Consider the following 13,563-nt stretch of genomic DNA (forward strand, 5'->3'; position numbering starts at 1 on the left):
TAATGCCCCAAAGGAGGGTCTATCCTAGGAATGTAAAGAAGAGGAAGGTATGTGAGTCATCGAAGCACTAAATAAAGTAAAAAAGAGGATTATAACGGTGTATATAATGTCAATCACTTAAAAAAGGGAAAAAATTAAATAGACTCCTAATGTGGAAAAAAAGAAAAAGTCGAAAAATCCAAGCTTTTTAACAATTTATTTGCATAAGCTAGATGAGTGGTGCCTTTGAGGTGATTGGGGCATCTTATTCCATACAATCTGAAATTTGACCTAACGGGGGGAGTCAAAAGAATTTGAATGTGATTTATATTGTCAAGATGATAGTTATTTTGATCAGAGGTTAAAGACGGTGGAGCACTGAGGGGCTGAGTGAGGTCACCATGAAGCCAAGAAAAAGTATTTCTTGCTCTCAAAATATCATATAGTGATTTGAGATGAGATAAAGTGGTAAGTCCTGAATGATTAGTTTCCTGAATAGGTTCCTAGCTTTATTGTAAACATTAGAAAAAAGGGGTTTTAAAAGAGAAGAAAAAGCTGACATCCATATTATCATAGTCAGCGCAATCGCGCTGCCTAAGTAAAGAACGATGTTGGCACAATGTATTATTATTATTTTTTTCTTTAGGCCGGGGCACTTCGTATCGAAGGAGTTGTCGTAGAAACTTCGAAAAGGGCTCAGTCGATTGGAAATTGGAGTGGCTTGTGCCCTTTTTAATAGCCGAAAGTGATTGGAAGGCATCTGAAACGCCTTCCACGCCCACCATTTCCCCAAACATATCCAATCAAAATTTTGAGATAGCCATTTTGTTCAGCGTAGTGGATTTCCAGATAGAAAATACGTTTCTGAGGAGAACACTCCCCCACAACCCTCAGGGCAAGGGTTGTAATTTATGCCCTGGGGGTATATAAGATTTTTTATAGCAAGCGTTGTCTTAAAAACTTTAAAAAGAGCTCATTCGATTGGAAATCCAAAGGACTAATGCCTTTTTTAATAGTCGAAAGTGATTGGAGGGCAACTACCCCCCTCTCACGCCCACCTTTTCACCAAACACATCCAATCAAAATTTTGAGATCCATATTGTTCAACGTAGTTGAAAGTTCTGAAAATTAGGCTTTTGAGGATGATAACCCCCCCCCCCCACAGCCCTCAAGGCAAGCGTTATAAGTTATCCCCTGGGAGCATATAAGGTTTTCGTAGAAAGCGCTGTCGTAGAAAGTTAAAAAAATGGGCTCATTCGATTTCAAATTGAAATGGCTAGTGCCCTTTTTAATAGTCGAAAGTGATTGGAAGGCAACTAACGCCCCTTTTACGCCCACCATTTCCCCAAACCCATTCAATCACAGTTTTGAGATAGTCATTTTGCTCAATGTAGTTGAAAGTTTTGGCAATTATATCGTTGAGCAGGAAACTCCTCTCGAAGTCTTCAGGGCAAGGGTTATAAGTTGTGTCCTGGGGGCATATTAGTCCAACGTAGTTAATTTTTTTTAGAAATTAGGTCTTTGAGGATGATAACCCCCTCAGAGCCCTCGGGACAAGGGTAGTAAGTCATACCCTGAGGGCATATAAGGTTTTTATAGATAGTGAGGTTGTAGAAACTTCAAAAAGGGCTCATTCGATTGGAAATTAGAAGGGTTTGTGCCCTTTTTAATAGTGGAAAGTGATTGGAGGATAACTAACATCCCTCTCACACCCACCATTTCCCCAAACACATCCAATCAAAATTTTGTAATAACTATTTTGTTCGACGTAATTAATAAGTCTGGAAATTATGTTTTTGAGGATGACACTCCTCTCACAGCCCTCAGGGCAAGAGTTGTAAGTTATGCCCTGGGGGCATATAAGGTTTTTATTGAAAGCGTTGTCGTAGAAACGTCAAAAAGGGCTCATTCGATTGGAAATTCAAAGGGCTAGTGCTCTTTTTAATAGTCGAAAGTGATTGGAGGGCAACTAGCCTCCCTCTTGCGCCCACCTTTTCCCCAAACACATCCAATCAGAATTTTGAGATAGCCTTTTTGTCCAACGTAGTTAAAAATTTCAGAAATTAGGTCTTTGAGGATGATAAACCCCTCAGAGCCCTCGGGGCAAGGGTTGTAATTTGTGCCCTGGGGCATATAAGGTGTTTTTAGAAAGCGTTGTCTTAGAAACTCAAAAAGGGCTCATTCGATTGGAAATTGAAAGGGCTAGTGCCCTTTTTAATTGCCGAAAGTGATTGGAAGGCTTGACATTTTTATAGTAAAGATCAATGTGGGTACAATGTTGAGTTGTCGTAGGAACTTCGAAAAGGGTTTATTCAATTGAAAATAGAAAGGGCTAATGCCCTTTTCAATAGTCGAAAAGGGCGTAGGAACTTCGAAAAGGGCTCATTCGATTGGAAATTCAAAGGGCTAATGCCCTTTTCAATAGTCGAAAGTGATTGGAGGACAAGTAGTCCCCCTCCCACACCCACCCTCCCGTTTGCCCATCATGTTTAAAAACTAAATGTTGCCTTAAGATTAAATCAAAATGCACATCCAATCAAAATTTTGAGATAGCCATTTTGTTCAACGTAGTTGATTTCCACATGGAAATTATGTTTTTGAGGAGGACACTCCCCCCACAGCCCTCAGGGCAAGGGTTGTAATTTATGCCCTGGGGGCATATAAGGTTTTGGTTGAAAGTGTTGTCGTAGAAACTTCAAAAAGGGCTCATTCAGTTGAAAATTGAAAGGGCTAGTGCCTTTTATAATAGTTGGAAGTAATTGGAGAGTAACTAACGCCCCTCTCACGCCCACCTTTCCCCCAACACATCCAATCAAAATTTTTAGATAGCTGTTTTGTTTAACGTAGTTGAAAGTTCTGGAAATTAGGTCTTTGAGGATGACATCCCCTCGCCCAAGGCCCTCAGGGCAAGGATTGTAAGTTATGCCCCGGGGGGGCATATAGGATTTTAATTGAAAGGGTTGTCGTAGAAACTTCAAAAGGGCTCATTCGATTGGAAATTGAAAGGGCTAGTGCTTTTTTTTAATAGTTGAAAGTGATGGGAGAGCAACTAACGCCCCTTTAACGCCCACCACCTCCCCAAACACATTCAATTACAGATTTGAGATAGTCATTTTGCTCAATGTAGTTGAAAGTTTTGGCAATTATATCTTTGAGCAGGAAACTCCTCTCAAAGTCTTCAGGGCAAGGGTTATAAGTTATCTCCTGGGGGCATATTAGTCCAACGTAGTTAATTTTTTTTAGAAATTAGGTCTTTGAGGATGATAACCCCCTCAGAGCCCTCGGGACAAGGGTAGTAAGTCATACCCTGAGGGCATATAAGGTTTTTTTAGATAGTGATGTTACCGAAACTTCAAAAAGGGTTCATTCTATTGGGAAGCAGTAAGACTTATGCCCTTTTTAACATTCGATACTGTCCGGGTTATAACTAACACCACTATCAAATTAACTATCTTCTGAAACCCGTTCAGTCTAAGGTTTGAAATGGCCATTTTGTTCGACGCAGTTAAAAAGCTTTCACCTTATATTGTTCATAATGACAATCCCCCCACAGCCCTCAGGGCAAGGGTTGCAAGTTATGTCCTGGGGGCATATCAGTTTTTTTTTCAAAAATTCGTCGTAGAAATTTCAAAAAGTGCTTATTCGATTGGATATTCAAAGGGCTAGTGCTCTTTTTAATAGTCGACAGTGATTTGAGGGCAACTGGCCTTCCTCTTACACCCACCTTTTTCCCAAACACATCCAATCCGAATTTTGAGATAGCCATTTTGTCCAACTTAGTTAAAATTTCTAGAAATTAGGTCTTTGAGGATGATAAACCCCTCAGAGCCCTTGCGGCAAGGGTTGTAATTTATGCCCTAGGGGCATATAAGGTGTTTATAGAAAGCGTTGTCTTAGAAACTCAAAAAGGGCGTATTCGATTGGAAATTGAAAGGGTTAGTGCCCTTTTTAATCGTCGAAAGTGATTGGAAGGCTTGACATTTTTATAGTAGCCTAAAGATCAATTTGGGTACAATGTAGACGAGGGCACTTCGTATCGAAAGAGTTTTCGTAGGAACTTCGAAAAGGGTTCATTCGATTGAAAATAGAAAGGGCTAATGCCCTTTTCAATAGTCGAAAGTGATTGGAGGACAAGTAGTCCCCCTCCCACACCCACCCTCCCGTTTGCCCATCATGTTTAAAAACGAAATGTTGCCTTAAGATTAAATCAAAATGCACATCCAATCAAAATTTTGAGATAGCCATTTTGTTCAGCGTAGTTGATTTCCAGATGGAAAATTTGTTTTTGAGGAGGACACTCCCCCCACAGCCCTCAGGGCAAGGGTTGTAAGTTATGCCCTGGGGGCATATAAGGTTTTGGTTGAAAGTGTTGTCGTAGAAACTTCAAAAGGGCTCATTCGATTGAAAATTGAAAGGGCTAGTGCCCTTTTTAATAGTCGAAAGTGAGTGGAGAGCAACTAACGCCCCTCTCACGCCCACCTTTCCCCCAAACATATCCAATCAAAATTTTTAGATAGCTGTTTTGTTTAACGTAGTTGAAAGTTCTGGAAATTAGGTCTTTGAGGATGACACCCCCTCTCCCAGCCCTCAGGGCAAGGATTGTAAGTTATGCCCCGGGGGGGGGGGGCATATAAGGTTTTTATTGAAAGGGTTGTCGTAGAAAATTCAAAAGGGCTCATTCGATTGGAAATTGAAAGGGCTAGTGCCTTTTTTAATAGTTGAAAGTGATTGGAGAGCAACTAACGCCCCTCTCACGCCCACTTTTTCCCCAAACACATCCAATCAAAATTTTGAGATAGCTGTTTTTTTCTAACGTAGTTGAAAGTTCTGGAAATCAGGTCTTTGAGGATGACACCCCCCCCCTCCCAGCCCTCAGGGCAATGATTGTGAGTTATGCCCCGGGGGACATATAAGCTTTTTATTGAAAGTGTTGTCGTAGAAACTTCAAAAGGGCTCATTCGATTGGAAATTGAAAGGGTTAGTGCCTTTTTTAATAGTTGAAAGTGAGTGGAGAGCAACTAACGCCCCTCTCACGCCCACCTTTTTCCCAAACACATCCAATCAAAATTTTGAAATAGCTGTTTGGTTAACGCAGTTGAAAGTTCTGGAAATTAGGTCTTTGAGGATGACACCCCCCCCCTCCCAGCCCTCAGGGCAAGGATTGTAAGTTATGCCCCGGGGGGTATATAAGGTTTTTATTGAAATTGTTGTCTTATAAACTTCAAAAGGGCTCATTCGATTAGAAATTGAAAGGGCTAGTGCCTTTTTTAATAGTTGAAAGTGATTGGAGAGCAACTAACGCCCCTATCATGCCCACCATTTCCCCAAACTCATCCATTCAAAATTTTGAGATAGCTGTTTTGTTTAACGTAGTTGAACGTCCTGGAAATTAGGTCTTTGAGGATGACACACACACCCCCTCTCCCAGCCCTCAGGGCAAGGATTGTAAGTTATGCCCCGGGGGGCATATAAGGTTTTTATTGAAAGGGTTGTCATAGAAACTTCAAAAGGGCTCATTCGATTGGAAATTGAAAGGGCTAGTGCCTTTTTTAATAGTTGAAAGTTATTGGAGAGTAACTAACGCCCCTCCCCCCCCCACCATTTCTCCATACACATCTAATCAAAATTTTGAGATAGCCGTTTTATTTAACGGAGTTGAAAGTTCTGGAAATTAGGTCTTTGAGGATGACAACCCCCTCACAGCCCTCTGGGCAATGGTTGTAATCTATGTCCTGGGGGCATAATAATAAAGAGTTTATAGAAAGCGCTGTCTTATAAACTCAAAAAGCGCTTATTCGATTGGTAATCGACAGGCATTGTGCTCATTTTAATTTTCGAAAGTGATTGGAAGGCTTGACATTTTTATAGCAAAGATCGATGTGGGTATGATGTTGTTGTTTTTTTTTTTTTTTTTTTTTTTTTTTTTTTTTTTTTTTTTTTTTTTTAGACCAGGGCACTTCGTAGAGTTGTCATAGGAACTTCGAAAAGGGTCCATTCGATTGAAAATAGAAAGGGCTAATGCCCTTTTTAATAGTCGAAAGTGATTGGAGGGCAACTAGTCCCCTTCCCACGCTCACCCTCCTGCTTGCCCATTATGTTTAAAAATTAAATGTTGCCTTAAGATTAAATCAAAATGCACTTTGTTAATGCTATGTCCCAATAAGGCATCTCAGGAGTATCCCAAGAACGACTGAGGGCATTATGTTCAAACTTTCGGGGCTACTTCTGCTCTTAAAATTTAACCAAATCAAAATAGCGTAAGTGCATCCAAGCTATCAAAGAAAGTAAACAGATTTTTTTGGTGAATGGTATCAAGTTTCTTATTTCAGGTCAACTAGAGGAGGTATGAAACTAAATTAAACACTACTATTTGTGTCCAGATTTTTAAAAGGGTTTATGTTGTAAAAAATTGCTGAAAATTTTCCTCCAGCATACAAATGGCAGGCCAAACTCTAAAGTCTTTAAAAAAACGAAAAGATTTGAAGTCTTATTTGCTTTTTCCCTGAAAAGACTATGTCAATATAAAACGAACAGAAATGAATTTAAAAAAACTTTATTCCACAAAATAAGTTTTTCAAAGAAAAGTAGAGAAATCCATTAAACCAAAAATGATCAAAAATCAAATAATCTACCAAGCGTGAAACTACCACAAATCAGCATCGATAAATAAATTAAACCCAAAACGAACAGAAATTAATATGAGTAAGCCTCAAAACCCCTATGCCTTCCCAAGTCCAGAGCTAAATTGGACATAATTTGCACTGAAAAAAATACAAATGAATGAATTGTCAGTTAAGTATACATATACTGATATTTAGTAATCAAAATGTTAATATTATTTGATTTATTAAATTTATAAATGTAAAAACATTTATATTTTTTCAGTAAAGTGCAAATTATGTTCTGGCCTTCGGAAGGCATGGGGTTTTGAGGTCTACTGATGTTAATTTCTGCTCGTTTTGTTTTTGACTCGGTCATTTATTGTAATTTCTCTTCGTTTTGGGTTTCATTTATTTATCGATGCTGACTTGTGGTAGTTTTACTCTTGGTAGATTATTTATTTCATTTTTGCTCAGTTTTGGTTTAATTGAGTTCTTTACTTTTCTTTGAAAAGCTTATTGTTTGGAAAAATTTTTTTAATTAATTACAGAGTAAGCATCATTCGTAAGGTTGGATCAGGCAGTGAAAAATTCAACATTGATCCAGGAAATGTAGGCTCTAGCTTCCTTAATAAATCCTGCATATCAAATCCATTTTGATCAAATCCATGTGACATTTGATAAGACAGGTTCAGTCTATCAAAATTTAGGGTAAGACCATTAGCATCAAACCACAGAACTACTCTCAAACAAATTTACTTAATCAGACCTAAGCTTTAATTCATTTCTTCCAGGGCAGGGTTGCAACCCCAAGCGGTTTATCATTATTTCTAGTAATTTTTCGTATTGTCTAAAAAAAAACATTAAATCAGCACATAGATCACTAGATTATTGAAGAAAATCACTAAATCAACCAAAAAATCATTAAAATCTAGTGATTTTTGTTTTTACCGGGTGGCAACCCTACCCAAAAGTACCAAGAGGGCTGTCATCACCCAATGAAATAAGGATATCTGAAAAAGGTGAACTATAATTGCCATACTAGGCATTGGAGGGTTTAGGGTGGCGCAGACTGCAGCAAGATATATTTCTGCGTATTTACCACACATGAAAAATCATTTAAATAAACTAAAAATATCAGAGGCCATAAAATGGATCCCTTGGGACGCGATATTCCACTTCTTAGGGTGATGAGGAAAGTAGATCAGAAATTAATCTACCAATCAAATAAGACTTGAACCAAGCAAATACGTTCCTCCTTATACCAAAATGAGACAGCTTCGACAAAAGAATTTCATGGGTTAAAAAACCATTTGCCAAATGAATATCCAGAGTATAGCAGAGTATAGCACATTATTTAGAATTGATTGTAAAGCTTGGATAAGAGATACGGATAAATGACAGAAAACAAAAGGTCGACCCATACTTCCATACTCGGAAATCTTTGAAAAGCTATTTAACTTATTCCGTTTGTTTGTTTGTTTTTTTTGTCAGAAATGGGGATGTTACTTTTTAATGAAACTTACATCAGCAGAAGGTGTGTATTTTGTTTTTGTTCGATGAAATGGAGCAGGATTTTTTTTTAAGTTCTGGAAAGGGCAGTATCTAAGAATTTTCTAAAGTACCTTCAAGGAAAATGCTGAAAATCAGCTCAAAGGAGTTATTGTTTGAGCAATTTTGCCTCTTAGGAAGTTCCCTTTGGTGCCACTCGCTTTGATTGACAAGCTCACCGACAAAAGGGACGTAAAATTCTGCTGTCTTTTGAAGAAGGTCTCACTAGTCAAGCCACAAATTATCAACAGCTGTCGATGATGGTTATTCCCTTGGAAAACCCATTGTCTTTGTGACGGTCAGCTGACGTTGAGGCTCGTAAAATGATTCTAAACTTCTGTATCGCCTTAAGACATGCTTTTGCTAAGTTTTAGTGTTCCATTAAGAAAGCTTTTGTGTATTTATGTATTATACTTCTACTGGAGATTTCTACTATTATGTTTCAGTTTGTGTTGTGTTAACCTTTTTATTTCATAGAGCAAAGCCAGCTACCATATTTCCTGATAATAATTTTTCTATGATGATTAAGACTGGTGCGAAAGGCTCCCAAGTCAATCATAATCAGCTGGCCTACTGTGTTGGACAGATGGATATCAATGGAGCTCCTCCCCCACGTATGATCAACGGTAAGTCTTACTGGCTTTTAGACAACAGTAGGGCCGCTAACATGTCGGCAAGAGGGTCAGTTCAGTAGGAACTCATACTACGAAGGAATTCAGTACCCTAGTATTGACGAAATATTTAGTAAATAGAAAAAAAAATCTCCCTTTTTCATGTATTGTAACTCCTTGGTTCATCGATCTCTATCCAGTGTATTGGAAATTGTATACTTACAAATGTTGTCTTGCAGGCTATCATGACACACTAGGGCTACCAACAAATGGGCAAGACGGTCAGTTGTATAGTGGGTCGTACTACAAAGAGATCCAGGACCCTAGTAACGGCGAGCCCATGAAACCTGGCCAATAAGAAATCTGAAATTCAGGCTCTGAGCTCTTTCAAGCGCTTTGGCTTAAAGCACATGCTCTGTCTGCTGCTAATACTACTAAGAACTCTTTGCAGTCTGGGGCTAATCTAGTTGCGCAAACTACTTCTCCAATTAAACTATAAAACATCGACGGGGACAAGTTTACGACATTGAAACCGCTACCCACCACCGCCTCTCCTGGTTCGGCCACGCCTTTTACAGGTTTGAAGACTCGAAAACTCAACGGTATTCCACTGGAGACCACCTCACAGATGGAAAAGTGTCTCTGGAGGCCGGGACGAAGTCCCTTTTAAGCACTGTTAAAGACACCCAGTAGAACACAACTGTCTGTCTCATCCCGGTTCCATGGAAAATTTATAACCATTCGGTTACTTTCCTATTACTGTGATGACTATGTGGGTTGCTGGAACATATCTTTTTGTGCGTGGTAGCGTCAAGCCAAGATATCTCTTCGTAGTTTGTGGCTTTGAATTCTAAAATACGACGAACTACTCTTTTTGACTCAGAGTGTATCAAGCACAAGTTAAAAGTTTTCTCTCCATAAGTATGACAAACAGTCTGCAATATAGAAGATTCCCAGAATATTAATGGCCGTCTATCATAAAGAGCTCTAAATCTCATCGCAGATGGATAGTAACAGTTGATTCATTGAGTCCTCACTATAATTACTTATGTAAGCAAGAACTCAACTTTCTCTATCCGTAGAACTCCATACAAGATGCTATAATCAACCAGGACACCATTGCCTATGTAGCTGTTTCCTTTAAGGTATATGATCCCTATAGTGTCGCATAAACTTTATTTGATACATTCCATTATTATATTCTTCTAAGTCACATGTGAGTCTTTGCCTTAGCTCTTTTGTACAAGCTGCTGGTCAACTTTTGGTCTTAATCAAGATCAGGTAAGCAAGTCTCACTGCCATCTTATTAAAATTTGAAGTCTGTATAAGGTACCCCTGGTAAAATGGATTGATAGAATTGTATGATTTAGGGACATCGAGCAAATTAGGGCTCAAAAGAAGTCTTGTTCATAAAGACTTCTCACTGACTTGAATAGACCTTGTTCATAAAATCACTGACTAGAATAGACCAAATAGTAAGTGAAATTGATAAGAGACACTAGCGCCACTGACAGTGCAGCGTTATCCAGCAGAACTAGAAAATTCAAAACGAACCTAATTTGAATTTATCAAAACTTGAATTTCAATTGGAGGTCTAAGTCTAAATGCATATAACCTTAGATTTTCTAAAAGTAGGCATATTTTTTGGTTTTCTAAGTATTTTAATTAGTCATGAGACAGCTTGGGCTTGGCTAGTATGAAGAGCTTTGCGTCATACCAGAAGTATACCTATTGTTTTCTTTTGGAAAACTGGCTCTTTTTATCTTAAATCCAGCGTGAAGCAAAAGTAAAAATAAATAAATACGACTCGTATTTCTTTTCCAGGTTTATATATCTAACTTTATGATTCACCTGGGTGACGCTAGATGGTGCTTCTCTCTTATTAGTCTGATGCTAAAATGCAAAAAAAGGCTTACCCGTCCTCCTGTATAGCTCTGAATGTTGGAGTCTAAATCAGTGGCAAGAACAGAGTATCCTTGTATTTGAGAATAACTGTCTTCGTAGGATATTAGATATTAGCTAGAGAGACTACTTTACCAACCAGACAACTCGCTTTCTATCATACCAACCCCTAGTAACAGATGTCATACACCAACGAAGATAGGGTTACTTGGAACCTGTCCTTCATGTGGCGGATGATAGACTATCCCAGGACGGTATGGGACTGGCAGCCAGAGGAAATCCGAAACTCGAACTATACGCTTCCGCGCACCTACAGGTGGAGCCTGAAACACGTCCACACGGTAGTCTAATCTCCAGTTGCAACACGTGTGGGCAGTAGGGTATTTGGGGGATGATTGTTGGCTCTTTATGGACGCCCTGGTTGGCTCCGGTGTCACTGAAAGAACTAAGGTCTAAGGGAAAGTTTGCTTCGAAGAGCGTTTCTTGTTCTGATATATTTAACTATGCCAAATCCACCCGGCAAAACTGAATGTAGCACTTAATTTTCGAAACATATTGTCTATAAACATTTAAACTTCCCAAATATTATCTAAAACGCATGAAGAGGCTTGGCTGAATCGACTATTTCAGTCTCTGACTTTTATACCTTTCAAAATGCTTGGCAAGGAAACTTCGACTTTTCTCCAAAAAGACCAGCTTATTTTATGCATATAAACGCTCGTAAAGTGCACGAAGAAAGTTCTACTTTTATCAGAAAGCTCGACAGAAAGATTTATGGTTTCATCAACTTACAGTGTTTTCTATTTTCAGGTCAAATTTTGCATAACATTGATCCTTGGGACCCATCCATGAAGTCAAATGGTTTTGTTATGAATTCGTATGCATCAGGATTGGATCCAACTGAAATTGTCTTCACCACTATGGCTGGTCGCAGTGTAAGTAGGATTTAATAATATCACTTAGTTTTTTGTCTTAGTAGTTTGCCACCTCTAACGATCAGTTTGGAATTTTGCTCTGATGCTCTTCGAGGACGAAATCTTGGGAGGAGGGGGCTCGTGTCCTTGGGTGCGAAAAATGGGATTGGGTGCCCCTGATCCGTTTTATTACTTAATAGGAAACCACAAATCAGGATTATGGATCAAATCAGCTCTCTCCCGGCTTTGTATGGTAATCGTTCTTAATGATGAGACCGGGGAAAAATGTATACGAGACCTATTGCTCTCCACTTCGTCTGGGGTAGCGTATAGAACATGGAAGAAATATAAAAATATATTCCTTTTTTTGGATTTGTTTCATGTTTTGGTAATTTCAAACTCTTCTTTAAATTTTGCTTATAACTTCGATTGCAGTGTTTGATTTTGTTATTTTGTCATCTCTCCCTAAGGATAGTTCACATAGTGCGTCACTGAAACTGAAATTTCGATACGAATTCTTGAGCAGGCATAGTCCTGGGAAAGGGAACATGGGGGAACGTGTCATTGGGCACAAAAAAGTCGTTGGGTACCCTTAGATCCGTTTTTATTTACTTAATAAATAACTAGGAATCAGAATTTTGGATCAAATAAGCTCCCAGCTATTTACTATCATCGTTCTACAGGATAAGGCCGGAAAGAAATTCATGGGAGAGTCATTACTTTCTACTTAGTCTGGGGTAGCGCATAGAATATGAAAAAAAAAGATGAAAAGGTGTTGTCTTTTGCTTTCTTTTTTTTGTCTTTGTTTTTTTTTTTTTTTTTTCAATTACATGTTTGATGTTTCTACGGTCATGTGTTTGGCTTTATTCAAAATTCGTTTCAATTTTGGCAGCAGCTACGATTGAAATGTTGATTTTTTTTCAATTATCCCTAAAAATAGTTCACACGGCAACTGACTGAAGCGTCATGTAAAGTTTTATTTAAATAATATGGCTGACCTTTCTCTTGTCACTGAAAAGAACCTTCTTAAACAGAGTGACAAAAAATATTTCTTTTTTTCTTTCAGGGACTTGTTGATACTTCTGTGAAAACAGCTACTTCAGGCTATTTGCAACGTGCTCTCATGAAGAAACTAGAAGATCTGACTATACATCACGATGGTAGCATAAGAGATGCAGCTAATAGACTAGTACAAGTAAGTTCTAACCAAAGACAGTGAACTCTTCGCCGCTATGGAAAAATCTCTTGCCATGTCCATGTGTAAATCATTTGTGTAGTATTATTTTGACTAAATCATGAATTCTCTTCTTGAAAAATAATTCAATTATTACTCGTTAGAATGAAAACATTTGCTTGCAAAGGTGGTGTTCTAAAGTATAGTCTCTTTTAAGGTGATGCAAAATGTGGGGCTCTTTAGAGTGGTGCAACAATAATTGCAGTGCAATCGTGCATATAGCAAAAAAATATATAGAAAAAAAAACGATGGAACGAATATTAAAGTATAATGAACATCAAAATAAAAATATTTTTTGGTCCCTTGACCCATCTTAGGCATATTTATACCTAAAAACTGCAGTTTCCTAAGATTTTACTTTTGGTAGTTTCAAAATTATGAAGTTTTAAGGTTAGTATCAAATTTTCGTCAGTGTTGCCATGTTTAACTATGAAAACAAATAATCAGAACTATTAAGTTTAATTTGATAACATTTTTCGTCCGTTGAAATTCAAACATTAACAATCTGTTGATTCTTATAGAAAATACATCTTCAAAGAAAAGCAACGCCCTCGTGAGCTGTTCGGTGCCGAATTTTTGCTGTATATTTTGCTAATTTTTATCCACGTTTCTTTTTTTTATATTACTCGCCCGCTACTGCCAAAAACCGCGTAAATTTACATGTTGGTCTTTTTCTTTTAAAATGTCTAATTTGTTAAGAAATATAAGGTTGCACAAGCCCCCCTTGTATTGATGTTGTATTGATCCTGTCAGTTACTGAAGATTATGAATAT

At 38.2% G+C, this 13,563-nt stretch overlaps 1 protein-coding gene across 1 annotated transcript in view; it reads left to right on the forward strand.

Annotated features, from left to right (window-relative positions):
• LOC148954274 (DNA-directed RNA polymerase I subunit rpa1-like) overlaps positions 1–13,563 on the forward strand; it is a 128,651-nt gene that overhangs the window by 65,921 nt on the left and 49,167 nt on the right. The window contains 3 exon segments of the mRNA XM_089086218.1: positions 8,607–8,755; positions 11,453–11,577; positions 12,623–12,751. Of these exon segments, the coding sequence (XP_088942344.1) occupies positions 8,607–8,755; positions 11,453–11,577; positions 12,623–12,751 (403 nt within the window).

Source organism: Artemia sp. Qi Xiang Cuo, chromosome 3 (assembly GCF_049724085.1).
Source record: "Artemia sp. Qi Xiang Cuo chromosome 3, ASM4972408v1, whole genome shotgun sequence".
In the NCBI taxonomy this organism is placed as follows: domain Eukaryota; kingdom Metazoa; phylum Arthropoda; class Branchiopoda; order Anostraca; family Artemiidae; genus Artemia; species Artemia sp. Qi Xiang Cuo.